This window comes from Rhopalosiphum padi, chromosome 2 (genome assembly GCF_020882245.1).
Source record: "Rhopalosiphum padi isolate XX-2018 chromosome 2, ASM2088224v1, whole genome shotgun sequence".
In the NCBI taxonomy this organism is placed as follows: domain Eukaryota; kingdom Metazoa; phylum Arthropoda; class Insecta; order Hemiptera; family Aphididae; genus Rhopalosiphum; species Rhopalosiphum padi.
In genome coordinates, this window is record NC_083598.1 from 50,485,187 (window position 1) to 50,498,135 (window position 12,949).

Sequence of the window (12,949 nt, forward strand, 5' to 3'; positions counted from 1 at the left end):
AATTTTTAAAATCAAATAGACTAGAAGAAAATTTTAAAACATAATAATATCTTTCCGAATTTTGTTATCAATGATGATTACCAAATGTAGCGGGGAACGTTCATTTTTTAAGTTAAATTTAATTAAAGAAGAGCTTAGAAGTATCATGAGCCAGAAACGGTTAAACTTATATTAAATCATTAAAGTTTAATGAGTATTGAACATGAATTTCTATCAAGTTTAGATTATGAAAATGTTATAGAAGACTTTGCGAATGAAAAAGCTAGGAAGAAACAAGAGTATTTAATAATTGACAAATTTATATCAATACATATATTGTTTTTTATGACAATTATTTTAGTTTTTGTTTAATGAATTACATTTATTTTTTAACTATAAAAAATATTAATATATTAATATATGAATAATTAATATTTTGACATTTTAATTAATAAGAAAGTATATTTTGACCGTGATTTTGAAATCATAATAAACAATAAAGTAACAGAGATTTAACCAAAAATTCACTTTTAACTAATAAAGTATAATATTTAATGAATAATAATGCATCATGTGTTGAAAATGTATATATTATAATTTAATATATAGAGCCCCCGAAATATGTTTGGCTTTAAGACGGCTCTGCTCGTATGTTATATATCACTCAAATTGACTAGCAGCAATGCGGTCAGGACCACAACAACTCTATCGTCAAGTCTCACTAAAATAATTGCGTCGTTTGTTCGATCGCAGGGACACGCAGAACAATATATTGCTCGTGTGGTACTCACATGTGTACAGGAACTGTTTCGTTCAGGTTTATAGTATCGAAATAAAGATAAAGAAAGGGAGAGACTGAGAGAGATCATACTTTTCTTTTTGACTATAACGTTTGCCCCTCGCGAACAATTCTCATTCCATATTCATTCACTCCCGTTACAACGACTACTTAGTCAGAGGCGTAGCTAGAATTATTTTTTGGATAGACCTGAAAAATTAGTTCACCTATATATGTATGTATATACAAATTTAATAGGACAACATCGATTAAACTATTGTTATTTTTCATATAAACATTAAATTAAAGTTATTTTATTTCACAAAAAAACAATTCAAAATCAAATCATAAGTAATATATATTATATACCTACACTAATAATAAAACTATATTATAGTATAAATTATCTTTTAAAACTTGGATCAAATTATATAACTATTAATATAAGAAGCATATTATAAAGTATATATAAAAATGTAAGCATAAAAAATAAAATCAAAGTAAAATTAAAAATGTATGTTGATTTAAAATTGCCTATGTGTGGAGAGGGGGGTTGCAGTATATAGTGGCATTAAAAACCCGTATAATTATTCGAAAATCACTCAGTTTTTGGAGGGGCGAATATAACTACTGTTGATTAAGTACAAACGGTTATATAAAGATTAATAATCGAATTATTGAGACTAGAAAATTATTTATTTATTTAATTTTTTATAAACGGGTAAACCTTTGGTAATAATAGTAAAGTAAGTAGAATCTTAATTTGATAAATGTAACAGTGAAATTAAATAATATGAATACAATAAAATAATAATAATTACAAATAATTAATATTTAATTAAAATAGGATTTAATCATAATCCCTAGGTCTTTTATAAAATTAACACGTGTGATACTACAATTACAAATTGTATAGTTATACGTAATAAATTATATTATCTATAGATGAGAACAAGTAATAACACTACATTAATTATAATTAATGGGAGGTTATTTTGAAAACTCTAAGTAACAAATTTGTCTAGATTTTACCGTAAAATTAAAATATCAGTTGGAGATTTGATAATTTAAAATGTTTTTGCATCATTGGCGAATAGAAGAATATACTTACTGAATACTGAGCTATCAAAAATAAAAAATAAACTATTTATAAATAATATGAAAAAAGGGTTCCTAGATGTGAACCCAAAGGTACACCACAACAAACTATGAAACCATTTGAAATATAATAAGACATTTTTACTAGTTTACTACCTTTAAACGAGAAGTTAAATAGGACTTTATCCAACAAAAAAACCTAGGTACCAAATGAAAATCATTTATTAATAAGTAGTTTATGCGAATTACTTTATGGAAAGCTTTTTGAAAGTCCACACTCCATATAAATAGAATCCAATTGGTCATGACCATCGAGGGCTTTATTTACTTATAAAAACAATAATTTGTTATTTTTGGAGTTCAACTAAATAAAAATAGTGATAAATCGGTATAGACATACACCTAGTTCACATAATACAACATAGGAAATAGGAATGTGGACTTTTTTTACATAAATATAATATATATTTTATTTTAGATAATATTTTCAAAATAATGAAATTTTTATACTACTAAAGGAGTGACTTGTGGAGATACAAACTAATTTTTAAAATGAGGACCCCCTCATTATACTATACATTTTTAACGCGCTAACATTTTTCTGAAAATGTTTACGAGAATTGTATTTTTAAACTAAAATCACGATAATGCGTAATAAATAAAACTAAAAGACATTTTTTAAAATGAACATCGGCAAACAAATGATACAATTAAGTCAATCCGAAGAGTAATAACCCGAACAAATAAAAATTTATTGTGTTCTAGTATTTCAACTGTTGTTTTTTTCGCGAATAAATTGGAATTGATTGTTTTGTTTTGCCAGAGATGTGATACCTTTGCGTATTTGCGTACTTGTGTATATATATATGTATAAGGATTTGAGAATCCAAAGCGCATTTCTTCAGTTTAATTCACTCACAATCTATTGTATAAAAGTCCGAGTCGCTGTCCACTACGGTTTATTCATCTCGAGGCACTCAAAATATCTACAGGAATTATAAACAAAATGTGCACCGTCTGCTTTTTATGGTTTATTGCGTGTTCTCTTTTGATGACAAATGCCAGCATTTTAAATGGTGAGTATTACATTGAATATTTAATTTTTTTAGTAATAAGATATATAACTAAACATTTTTTTTCTTTTAAAAATTTTAACGTTCTTTTTTACACTTGTAAATCATTCTATTTGATTACTGATTAGTACATAGATATTTGTTGTGGTCTGTGGATAGACTCGATTGTTTTATAATTTATTATACATTTCATATTTTCGGCTGGATGAGATTTGAAACAATAGTAAAAATAATTTTACACTTTCATCTGTTGTGTATCATACATGTATCGTACACTTTGGAATTTAATATAATAGATATTGTTCATTTTTGTAAATTGTAATATAAGCACCAAGCTCTGTTTCTAATGCAATGATTAACCTGTAATCTACACGTAATTTTTTACACACCACAGCTAGTTAGTTGTTTTTATATTAAGGCAGTAGACACCAATAGTATTTTTAAATGCTTTAGAAAAAAATACTAAATAATAGTATTAAAAAAATATATTTTTATTACTAATAAAATGATTGGTTCTTTGTTTAAATTAATGATAATTAGTTATCATTGAAAACATTATAAAGACCACATTGAATTTTATTTTGTATTTTAATTTTAAATAATATAATATCATAAGTCGATTATTAATTTTAGGGGGTTTCAAACAAATCAATAAAAAAAAAAACTAAAATTTCAAAACAACCAGTGCAATTTTGCTCTCCTTATTATAAAATAATAAACTGATGTTATATTCTCATTCTTGTAGGGTGTATACTGATTTCCTAACATGGGTTATTTATTTATAACTTATTAGTAGCGCCTGGAACTTGATAATCCAAAAATATACAAAACATGCATGAGAAAAAATTGATAAAATGACATAAAAAAAAATATATAAAATTTATATTCTGCAATAAAAATTATTAAAATAAATTGATAATGATAAACATTCTATTATGATACAAACTCATCAATTAATTTAATAAAACTATACATTAAATACTCCAAAATAATTTATTTTTACACTCGGAAAAAATTATACTTAGAACAACCTAGTATTTTTTAGTGAAATTTCTTCCTGTCATAAATATAAATAAATAAATATAATTATACAACTAAATGAAAGCTATATAGTATATCATGTTACTTTTTTCGAATATTAAATTTTATAATTGAATAATATGTTACTATAAAATGTAATTTAACAAGAAAAAATGCATCGAAAATCCTAAAAAAAAACTGTAAATCATAAACTTTCCTAGAAATGTAAAAATACAAAATAAAGATTATATCATTCAATTTTATACTCTGTGAATCAAATTTCTATAATTTCCTACAAGCAACACATATTAGATCATAAAAAAAAAATTACAAATGCATCAAGTTTTAGGCCTTACTTAATAGTTATAGGCAGCAATAATATAATATTGTAGAAATAGGTTTGATTTTATTCAAATATTATATAATACTTTCTTAGCATAAATCTATATTTAGTTATTGGTTTTGAGTTATCAAAATAATTATATAAATAAAATAAAATAAATATTATTAATTACACTTAAAATATTAAAATAAAAATGTGAGCATTATGACTTATTTATTAATAACACTTTAATTAATTTTAAAAATGCATTTTTGATTTTAATTTAACAGTTTATTATTCATATTTAATAACTCACACATTAGATTTATATTTGTTTTTAATACATACCATAATACAAGCATCGTTGAATAATTGTCAAACTTTAAAATAGTTATACTAAAAAGAACATAAATAAATATTTTAATTTTTAGATTATTTTTATAACTTTTTTCCTATAATATTATTTTTAGATTTCAAACTAATATGTAGCATGTTGAATACTAAGTTTAAATAGATTAAGCAATTAATATCATTACAGTACTCAGACAATTAAGTGTTTATTTTTTATGATTTGACTAGTTGATTTATTTATAAAACTGTTTGGGAATATTAACACAAATGGAAAAAAAAGTTGTAAACATATTGTTAACTATTCATAACAAATATAATGAACATAATATTATAAACTATATTTTATTTTATCTTGAACAATATCGAACATTAATAATATAACAAGCAATATTCACTCAAACTAATAGGTATGTACAATACAAAACCATTAAAAACGATTTGTATTACTTGATTTATATTTAATAGTCCCTTGCTCGATTACTACAGAATTAACATTAAATTAAAGAACAGAACACAAAAATGTAGGTATTTGGCTAACCAGAGTTGGACCTTTGGATTAACTGATTGAATCTAGTTGCAATGATAATTGAAGAATCGAAAAATCTTTTTACACAATTTGAAAGACACACTTCAGTTTTGGAACCAAGCTTTGCTGATGGTTTATCCACACACTTTTCCCAACACATTTCACTGATTTCTTGTATCTAAAAAAAAATAATTTAACTAATAATATAAATGAAGAGGACAAAGCGTTTGAATAGATATTTTACTTGAGCATTTAATTGAGCTTTCTGTTGTTCCATCATAATAACTTTTTGTATTTCATCGGCTTTCAATTTGTCGGTACCACCAACTGACGAAGAACCCAAGTCAAAATTTTCACTGCTATTGCTAAAAAAATCTGCCATTGTTGTTTAAATATTTTATGACCAAGTTCTTAAATTCTTCAATAAATTACTGTCAAATGAAAAATTAGGAATTCACGTGCAAAAACAAACAACATACAAGAAAATATAGAAATTGTGAATTGTGGAATTGATAAAATGATAGCCTGCCGGGCTATTATCATTGCATGTTCACTTGTCCCAGTGCTACCAACTGCTAAACCTTATAATTTTCTTTTTCTTTAGTCTCGTACAAAAATGTATCCTAAATAGTATATTATTATAAACATAACTTAATATTATAATTATACTCGTAATATTTTATTTCAAAAATGAATAGGTGTTCACTTCAGTGTAGAGACTATAAATTACTTTGAAATTACTTCTTCAAATTTTGACTAAATGCTTTTATTAGTATTTTACTAGTTATTATTTATTGTTTAGATATAATAAAATTTCAAAAATATTTTGGCTGTAATTGTCCAATATGCTATTTCTATCTTAACTATTAGTTGAAAATCAGTTATAAAAAAGTAGAACTTTTTTTTTATGAAAACTAGCTATACCTACTTAAGTACAATACCTGTTTTTTTTTTAAGTATAAACATTGATATAAAGAAAAAATTACAATACTAAATCTAATTTTTGCGAAGTTTTAGCCAATATCTTCATTAAGAATTTGAAAGTCTTTTGAAGATTATAATCGTTTAAAAGTTTTATTATACACCTACCTATATTGAAAAAATAAATGATATACATAAGATTCAAAATTAATTAGTGTAGATCGAGTGACGAGTGTTTGGTACACTCAAAACCATATAATATATCGTTTTAGTGCGTAAAATGTACGGCCGCCCGACGATTCACCATTCGTATAACGTCTTGACATGTAATTTGCATTGCCATCACATATATATATATATATATATTTATGAGTCAACCTTGTGTGTTATTGGTGACGCATTAGTTTCGTTAAGAATGCCTACGGGCTACGGCCCGTCAAATTCACTATTATCGAAATCGCGCGTCTCCGCCGGTGACGCAAACGCTGACCGGTCACCTTGTAATTGTCCCGTTGTGCTTATTATTATCGTTATCAATGACGTATTGACGTTAATAATATCATCACATATAGTCCGTGACCCGATGTCAGTGATGTCACCACAGTATTTCAATACATAATAAATGATTATAATATATCGTCACCATCATGGCTATACAGTCGGGATATATTGTATCATTGATTATACCTACTAGAGTAGGCAGTTAAGTCATTAGATTAGGTATATTTAAATGCATATTTTAAATTGCGTATTATTTAAACATTTTAAACATAAATCACGTTTGTTTATATATTATCTATATCTTGGTTATTTATTATCAATGTATTATTATGTATTTTTGTGGCTGTACAAAAAAAAGGCTTATACATTATTACTATATATAGACTTACAAGAAGCGCAAAAGTTTATGGAACAGTTGGACTACGATTATTCGGCGGTGGTTGCCGACGCTGCAGCAGCAGCGGCACAACAGAGGCCCGTCTCCGACCTGTTGTGGTACGACTATGGCGGCGTCGGCAGCGGTGTTAGCGGTAACGTCGGGCGGGGAGAAAACGGCGGCGGTGGAACAAGCGGCTCCAGCTATTACGGCACCGGATCTCCGACCTCAGGTGTGGCCACGGCCGCGCTGTTCGGAGCCGACAAGCGGGGCGGCACGACCCAAACGAGCAACGGCGGCATATGGTTCGGGCCACGGTTGGGCCGCAGGAAACGTCGCGGCGGATCGCCGTTTGGTGGAGGCGGCGTCGCGCAGTCATCAGTGGACGGAAATGCGATCGCGCCGGCCGCTTCGTCACTGCTGCAACAAGATCCGTTGGCCGCGGGTACGACGTCGATGGCGGCAGGGCAGGCCGCAGTCTCAAATTTGATCAACAATGCTGTGCCGTGGGTGCTCGTACCGATCATCGATAATTCCTGTAAGTATATAATAATAACTAATAGTAATGAGGAAAAAAAGACAAATTTATCTTGTGTTACAAAATACAATTTTCCAATAATCCCCTTTAATTTTGATATTTTTGTATCAGTATGATACTATATTGGTAGGTACTGTAAATAATACTTCTTGGTCACGGTGGCGGACTGGATGTCAAAGGACCTGAGTGATTAACCAGCTATATTATACGATCCTATAATTATTATAATCTAAATCTATAAGACCGCAATACTTAACACTGGAGATAGATTTTTAAGACTAAAAGTATTTTATATAACAAATTATATCTTTCCACAGAAAGTCTTTAAGAAAATTTCCAACAAATTGTATAAATTAAATACAAATCCTGATATTTTATGGTTAATTAATATACCTACCTATATTATTTTGAAATCAATTAAATTTGTGTCTTTTACACTTAAATTGTTTCATATTTGTACATACATAATGATTTTTCTATGTAAATTTGTTAAACACCTTCTACCTTCGTATAACAAAGACTACCAACAATTTTAAAATTCAAAGTTAAAGTGTTTTGTAACATATATATATATAGCCATAACATACTTACGCCTCTTTTCTTTGTTTTTATTTCACACGCCAGGTCCCCAACTTGATTGATCTCACACATCATATATGTTTTGTTATTATATAAGTTATGAACACACCCCATAGTGACTCTCTGGTCTCCGCTATATATTATATATATATATATATATATATACGCATATAGTGCCATGTATACTTATTACATGTGTACTTAAGAAGACCGGCTGTCCGCCCATCAGTGACTAAATTATATTACAGTTGTTCGACTTAAGAGGATGGTCTTGGTATATACCAATATACTGTATCCAATGTTTCTGTTTATCATATACGTGCGTTAGTATAATACCAGGAAATGTCCATCTGGATGTCAGATTAGGTTTTAAATAATGAATCATAATTTTCGACATATTCGGCTATAAAAAACAAAGAAAATTAAATTCGTAAGTTATGACGTCCGCTCACATTTTAATATATAAATTAACAATTAATGAAACTTAAAAGTAATATGTACAAAAAAATATAACTTAATTACACATTAACCTACTTAAATTTATATTAAGTTCATTTTAAAGTCATAAATATCTTATTCAATATAATTGTGTTATTGTGAGATATAATATCAGAAAAAAAATCATGAATATTTAGAATGGTTTTTGATAGAAACTTTGATCTAGTCTGTACTTCCACAAAGTACAAAAATAAAAACGTTCAGTACTTTTTAAAATAATTAAAAAAAACACTTAAAGTTAAAAATTCCGGAAATGTGGTGGTATTTATGAGACAAACATGAGCACTAATCTGAATTATATAATATTAATATTTCTTAGATGTGACGTAATTTAAAATTTAATAATTTTGCGCTATTTAAAAACAGAGTAATAATATTTTTTATAACCATTTTAAAATTATAATTTTGACAAAAATCGTCAAAATCATGGACATGAAATATTCAAATTCATATTTTAGTATTAATTATAAGGCATATACAGTATACACTATTATACACTCACGAAACATATTAATAAGCAGATGTGCTACTTTTCTAAATTTTTCTACTGCACTTTTAGCACCGAAAAATGTCATCCATATAAAATACATGACTAGGGAACGAATTAAAATGCTCTAAAAAACAAGAAAAATGCCTTTTAAATATGATTTAATACACAATTGTTTTTCAAATTGTTTGATTATATACATTTTTATTCTTAGGTATAATTATTCGTATCATTTGCATCATCTTCTAGTTCTCCTATCTTCTTTTTACTCTGAAAATTATTTCCGAAAAATGAGTATACATTTTAGTTAGATACCTTCGTTATACTTTTACCTTGTGTTTCATAACATCACTGACGCACTGTATAATCTGGTGCTGCTTAATTTTTAAGCATTTTTAATTATCAATTCCTATAAAAAAAATAGCTTAAAAACATAAAAAAAAAGCACTAAAAAGTTCAAAAAATACAAAATAAAGGTTACATTTTATAATTCCATGATGTATGAAATGAACTTTGTGCTTGGAAAGCAATGTTTTCGGACATTCAGAAAAAATGCAATTTGCATTTAAATCCGTTCCCTATACATGACACATGTCTCATAGCATTACGCGATGCGTGTAAATACAGTTTTTTTTGCATACCCAAAACCTAATCAAAAATCAAAACACGCGTATTATACGGCATGCGTGGACGAGGTTGATATATATATTTCATAATTATTACAAGAATTAATAAAAAAACAAGTATTTATATTTTATAATATTTATAATAATTGACGCATATTTATTATTATTTATCACAATATGTATCAATATACTAAATTACCAAAGTTCAATAGATAGTCAAAAACTTCAGAAGAATCGAGATACTAAAATCATAAGACACATAATATTTTTTTCTACCTACCTATACTCGTAATAGAAAGCGCGTGATTTAAAATGTACAAGACAGCTAGATGTCCAAATTAATTTTTATACCAAAACGATAAATACGAGTATTATAAACTAAAAATAAGTTAACACAGAAATAACACGGGTTCCGCGGCGAGTAATATAATGTTACCTATACATCACTCGCGAGAAGTTATACATATTACATACCACTGTTGGGCACATTCATACATCATAATATTATAAACCATAAACAACCATTGTGTAACTATATTAAACTATTGACTACTAATTTCGTATCCTAAGTACACTATAGGTACATATCTATATAGTAATCAAATCCGGGTCTCTATCATACTCTCTCAGTCTCTCGTACTATAGTAACACGCTCATACACATTATTATTGCAAGATGACACAATAACAGTTCAAACATGACCAATACTATTGGAGGTCTGCTGCAGCCGCTGTATTTCGTCCGAAATTGCGTCGCAGCGTCGTTATCGCTTATTTTCACCGTAATACACTAATACCGATAGACATTCGCTCTCGGCAGACCACGCGTCGTATACATGACATCATACATTGCAGAGTAATTAATATCACAATATCGTTCAAACAGTCGTGATAAATTGCCGATCCGATTTCGCTGCGAGGGGGGCGTGACGCTGGAAACCTCCTGGAAACCACCAAACGCATGGTCTGGCAAGTGTGCGAACGCCAGACTCTGCGAAAACGATAATAATAATTATTATTATTGTTACTGTTTCACCGCCCCAAACTGTAGAAATAACAAATCGTTATCTTAAAATATGTAAATAACGCGTTATACGATCGCCCATGCAGCTGTACCACTGGCCGCAGTGTATAGATCTGTGAAATGTTATTTAGTATTTACGTATATGACGTGGTGATAATTACCCAAGTAATTATTTTTTCTGGTGTGGAAGGCGTGTTTTCGTACTTAATCTCTTACGGTAGCACAAAAATTATTTACGCGTGTCACTGTGTCTTATACAAGTTTAATTTGAATTCGGAGTATATATACATAATCGAATATTTTAAAAGTAGCATCTTTAGAATCTGTCATACTCGAATATTCTTACAAATGTTTAAACATAAAAATGTAAATAGCACAGCAATACGTTGATAATTTAGGTTTTTAATTACATTTTACATCTCTTTGTACAAATCTAAAATCGGGGGTTTTCAATGTTCCTTTACTGAATCGATAATTATTATTATTGGTGTCTAGAAAAAAATCCTGTTTTTAACTAATACAAAAAATATTATATACATTGTTTTTTTTCAAAAAATAGTATTCGAATACAAAAATATTAATAATATAAAATAACGTATTCAGAAATCAGAATACGTATAAATATATTATATAGATATATTTGTTGAGTATCTAGAATAGCGTATTCATGCATGCAAAAACGTAATTAAAATAGTTTTATTCGAATAAAAATGTACTTACATATTCGCTTTATTCCCGGGCAGTGTACAATCAGATTCAGATGAAACAGAACGCGAGGAACGGTAGATCGTCGGAAGAGGACGACGACGACGACGCGGCGTCGCGGTCGCGGCATACGGCTCGGTCGCCGCCGTACTCGCCGCCGTTCTCGCCGCGTCTCGGCCGACAGGCGATCATGACCCGTCCGCAGGTGCCCAGGCTTGGCCGCGAAACGTTGCTGTACCGGCGAGACGCCAGGAACGCGTTGTACCAGCAGTCGAACGCGACGGTGCTCAGGCAACAGCGACAGCAACAGGAGCAACGGCAACAGCTGCAGGCCTCGTCACTGCAAGCGGCCACCGAGTCGGCGGCGGCGCGACGTCAGGCCGTTTAGACGACTTCCGCGGACTTCATAACGTGCTTATTTAAACCGAACGACGGGACGATGACGAAACTCGCGCGTTCTTCGTTATAATATATGTTATATTATATAATATTATATGATTTAGTGTAGTCGGTATTTTTCGTAGTCTAATAAAAACGATATAATGATAAAATTATAATTATTATTGACATATATATATATATATATATATATACAGATGATTTAATTTTAATCCGTTTTAATAGTTATTTATGGTTATTATTACAATACATTTGGGCCTTGGTGCCACACCCTTCGAAACATTTGCCGGGTCAAGTGCAAAAATGTCGGCGAAGCCTGGTAAAATTTGTATTTACCATTGTTTTATATGGTCTTTAAGATCCCACTTTTTATCGTTCATATACATTATTTGATTATCAACTGATTTAAAATCGACTCCAGAGAACCGTCCGTTTCTTTCGGTAGTAGAAATAGAATAAATAGGCAATAGCGTACAAATCTTGCATTACACCGAAATGATGTGACTCGTAACAGCTATATTATATGGACGATACTGTGTACATTGGTAATAAATCTAATAGCCCGTAAAAAAAATTACAAAAGCAACAACTTCCAAGCGTTACATACACATTGTCTTTTATATATTATTTATAGATTATCATGTTATTGTACATAGACGCATAAAATATTCTCTATTCGAATAGTGATCCGTGTATTATCTTCTAATGAGGTCTTGTTTACAAAATGGCCTACGTCTATATATACATATATATTGCCTTATACGCGTGGAACCCATCGAGACAATATTATGTTATTATACAGAGTGGTTCGTTTTACTGCAAGTTGCACTGATTTTTCGATAAGATATTTTTCTAAATAATTAGAGTTGTGAATTCAAGGCTCGGAATTTAATATAGGTACGTTTAAAATATTAAATTTAAAAAAAAAAATAGTAAAGCATTTATAAGAAAGCCCTTTTTAATTTTTGGCAACCAAGTTTACAAAGATAATTATTAATTCCTATAATAAGTAATAATATTAAAATTTTAAGAAGTGTTGTTTTTTCCCCCAATTATTTTGAAAAGTACTTAGAATTTTCAATTTTTACCTCCAAAAAGTATAAATTAAATCCAATTTTTCACTAAAACTTCCTTTTAAGTTGACAATCA

The 12,949-nt window shown here is 29.0% G+C and overlaps 2 protein-coding genes and 1 long non-coding RNA gene across 3 annotated transcripts; 1 reads left to right on the forward strand and 2 right to left on the reverse strand.

The window, feature by feature from the left end:
* Positions 1–2,761: 2,761 nt before the first annotated feature.
* On the forward strand, positions 2,762–11,952 carry LOC132921865 (uncharacterized). Its single transcript, XM_060985103.1, has 3 exons — positions 2,762–2,931; positions 6,953–7,483; positions 11,440–11,952. The coding sequence occupies exons 1-3, from the start codon at positions 2,862–2,864 to the stop codon at positions 11,787–11,789; spliced, it is 951 nt and encodes a 316-aa protein (XP_060841086.1). The 5' UTR covers positions 2,762–2,861; the 3' UTR covers positions 11,790–11,952.
* On the reverse strand, positions 4,939–5,654 carry LOC132921866 (mitochondrial import inner membrane translocase subunit Tim8). The gene is made up of 2 exons (XM_060985104.1): positions 5,392–5,654; positions 4,939–5,325 (listed from the first exon to the last, which is right to left on the reverse strand). Exons 1-2 carry the CDS (start codon positions 5,527–5,529, stop codon positions 5,155–5,157), a joined length of 309 nt encoding a protein of 102 aa, XP_060841087.1. The 5' UTR covers positions 5,530–5,654; the 3' UTR covers positions 4,939–5,154.
* On the reverse strand, positions 9,091–9,463 carry LOC132921867 (uncharacterized). The gene is made up of 3 exons (XR_009660966.1): positions 9,380–9,463; positions 9,248–9,317; positions 9,091–9,174 (listed from the first exon to the last, which is right to left on the reverse strand). It is a non-coding gene; the product is annotated as an uncharacterized LOC132921867 (long non-coding RNA).
* Positions 11,953–12,949: the final 997 nt, after the last annotated feature.

Excerpts from the sequence above, each read along its gene's own strand:
- LOC132921865 (XM_060985103.1), top strand. The coding sequence starts at position 2,862 with ATGTGCACCGTCTGCTTTTTATGGTTTATTGCGTGTTCTCTTTTGATG. Across the intron at positions 2,932-6,952 it reads AAATGCCAGCATTTTAAATG|ACTTACAAGAAGCGCAAAAG; the intron begins GTGAGTATTACA and ends TACTATATATAG. Across the intron at positions 7,484-11,439 it reads ACCGATCATCGATAATTCCT|TGTACAATCAGATTCAGATG; the intron begins GTAAGTATATAA and ends ATTCCCGGGCAG.
- LOC132921866 (XM_060985104.1), bottom strand. The coding sequence starts at position 5,529 with ATGGCAGATTTTTTTAGCAATAGCAGTGAAAATTTTGACTTGGGTTCT. Across the intron at positions 5,326-5,391 it reads AAGCTCAATTAAATGCTCAA|ATACAAGAAATCAGTGAAAT; the intron begins GTAAAATATCTA and ends ATTTTTTTTTAG.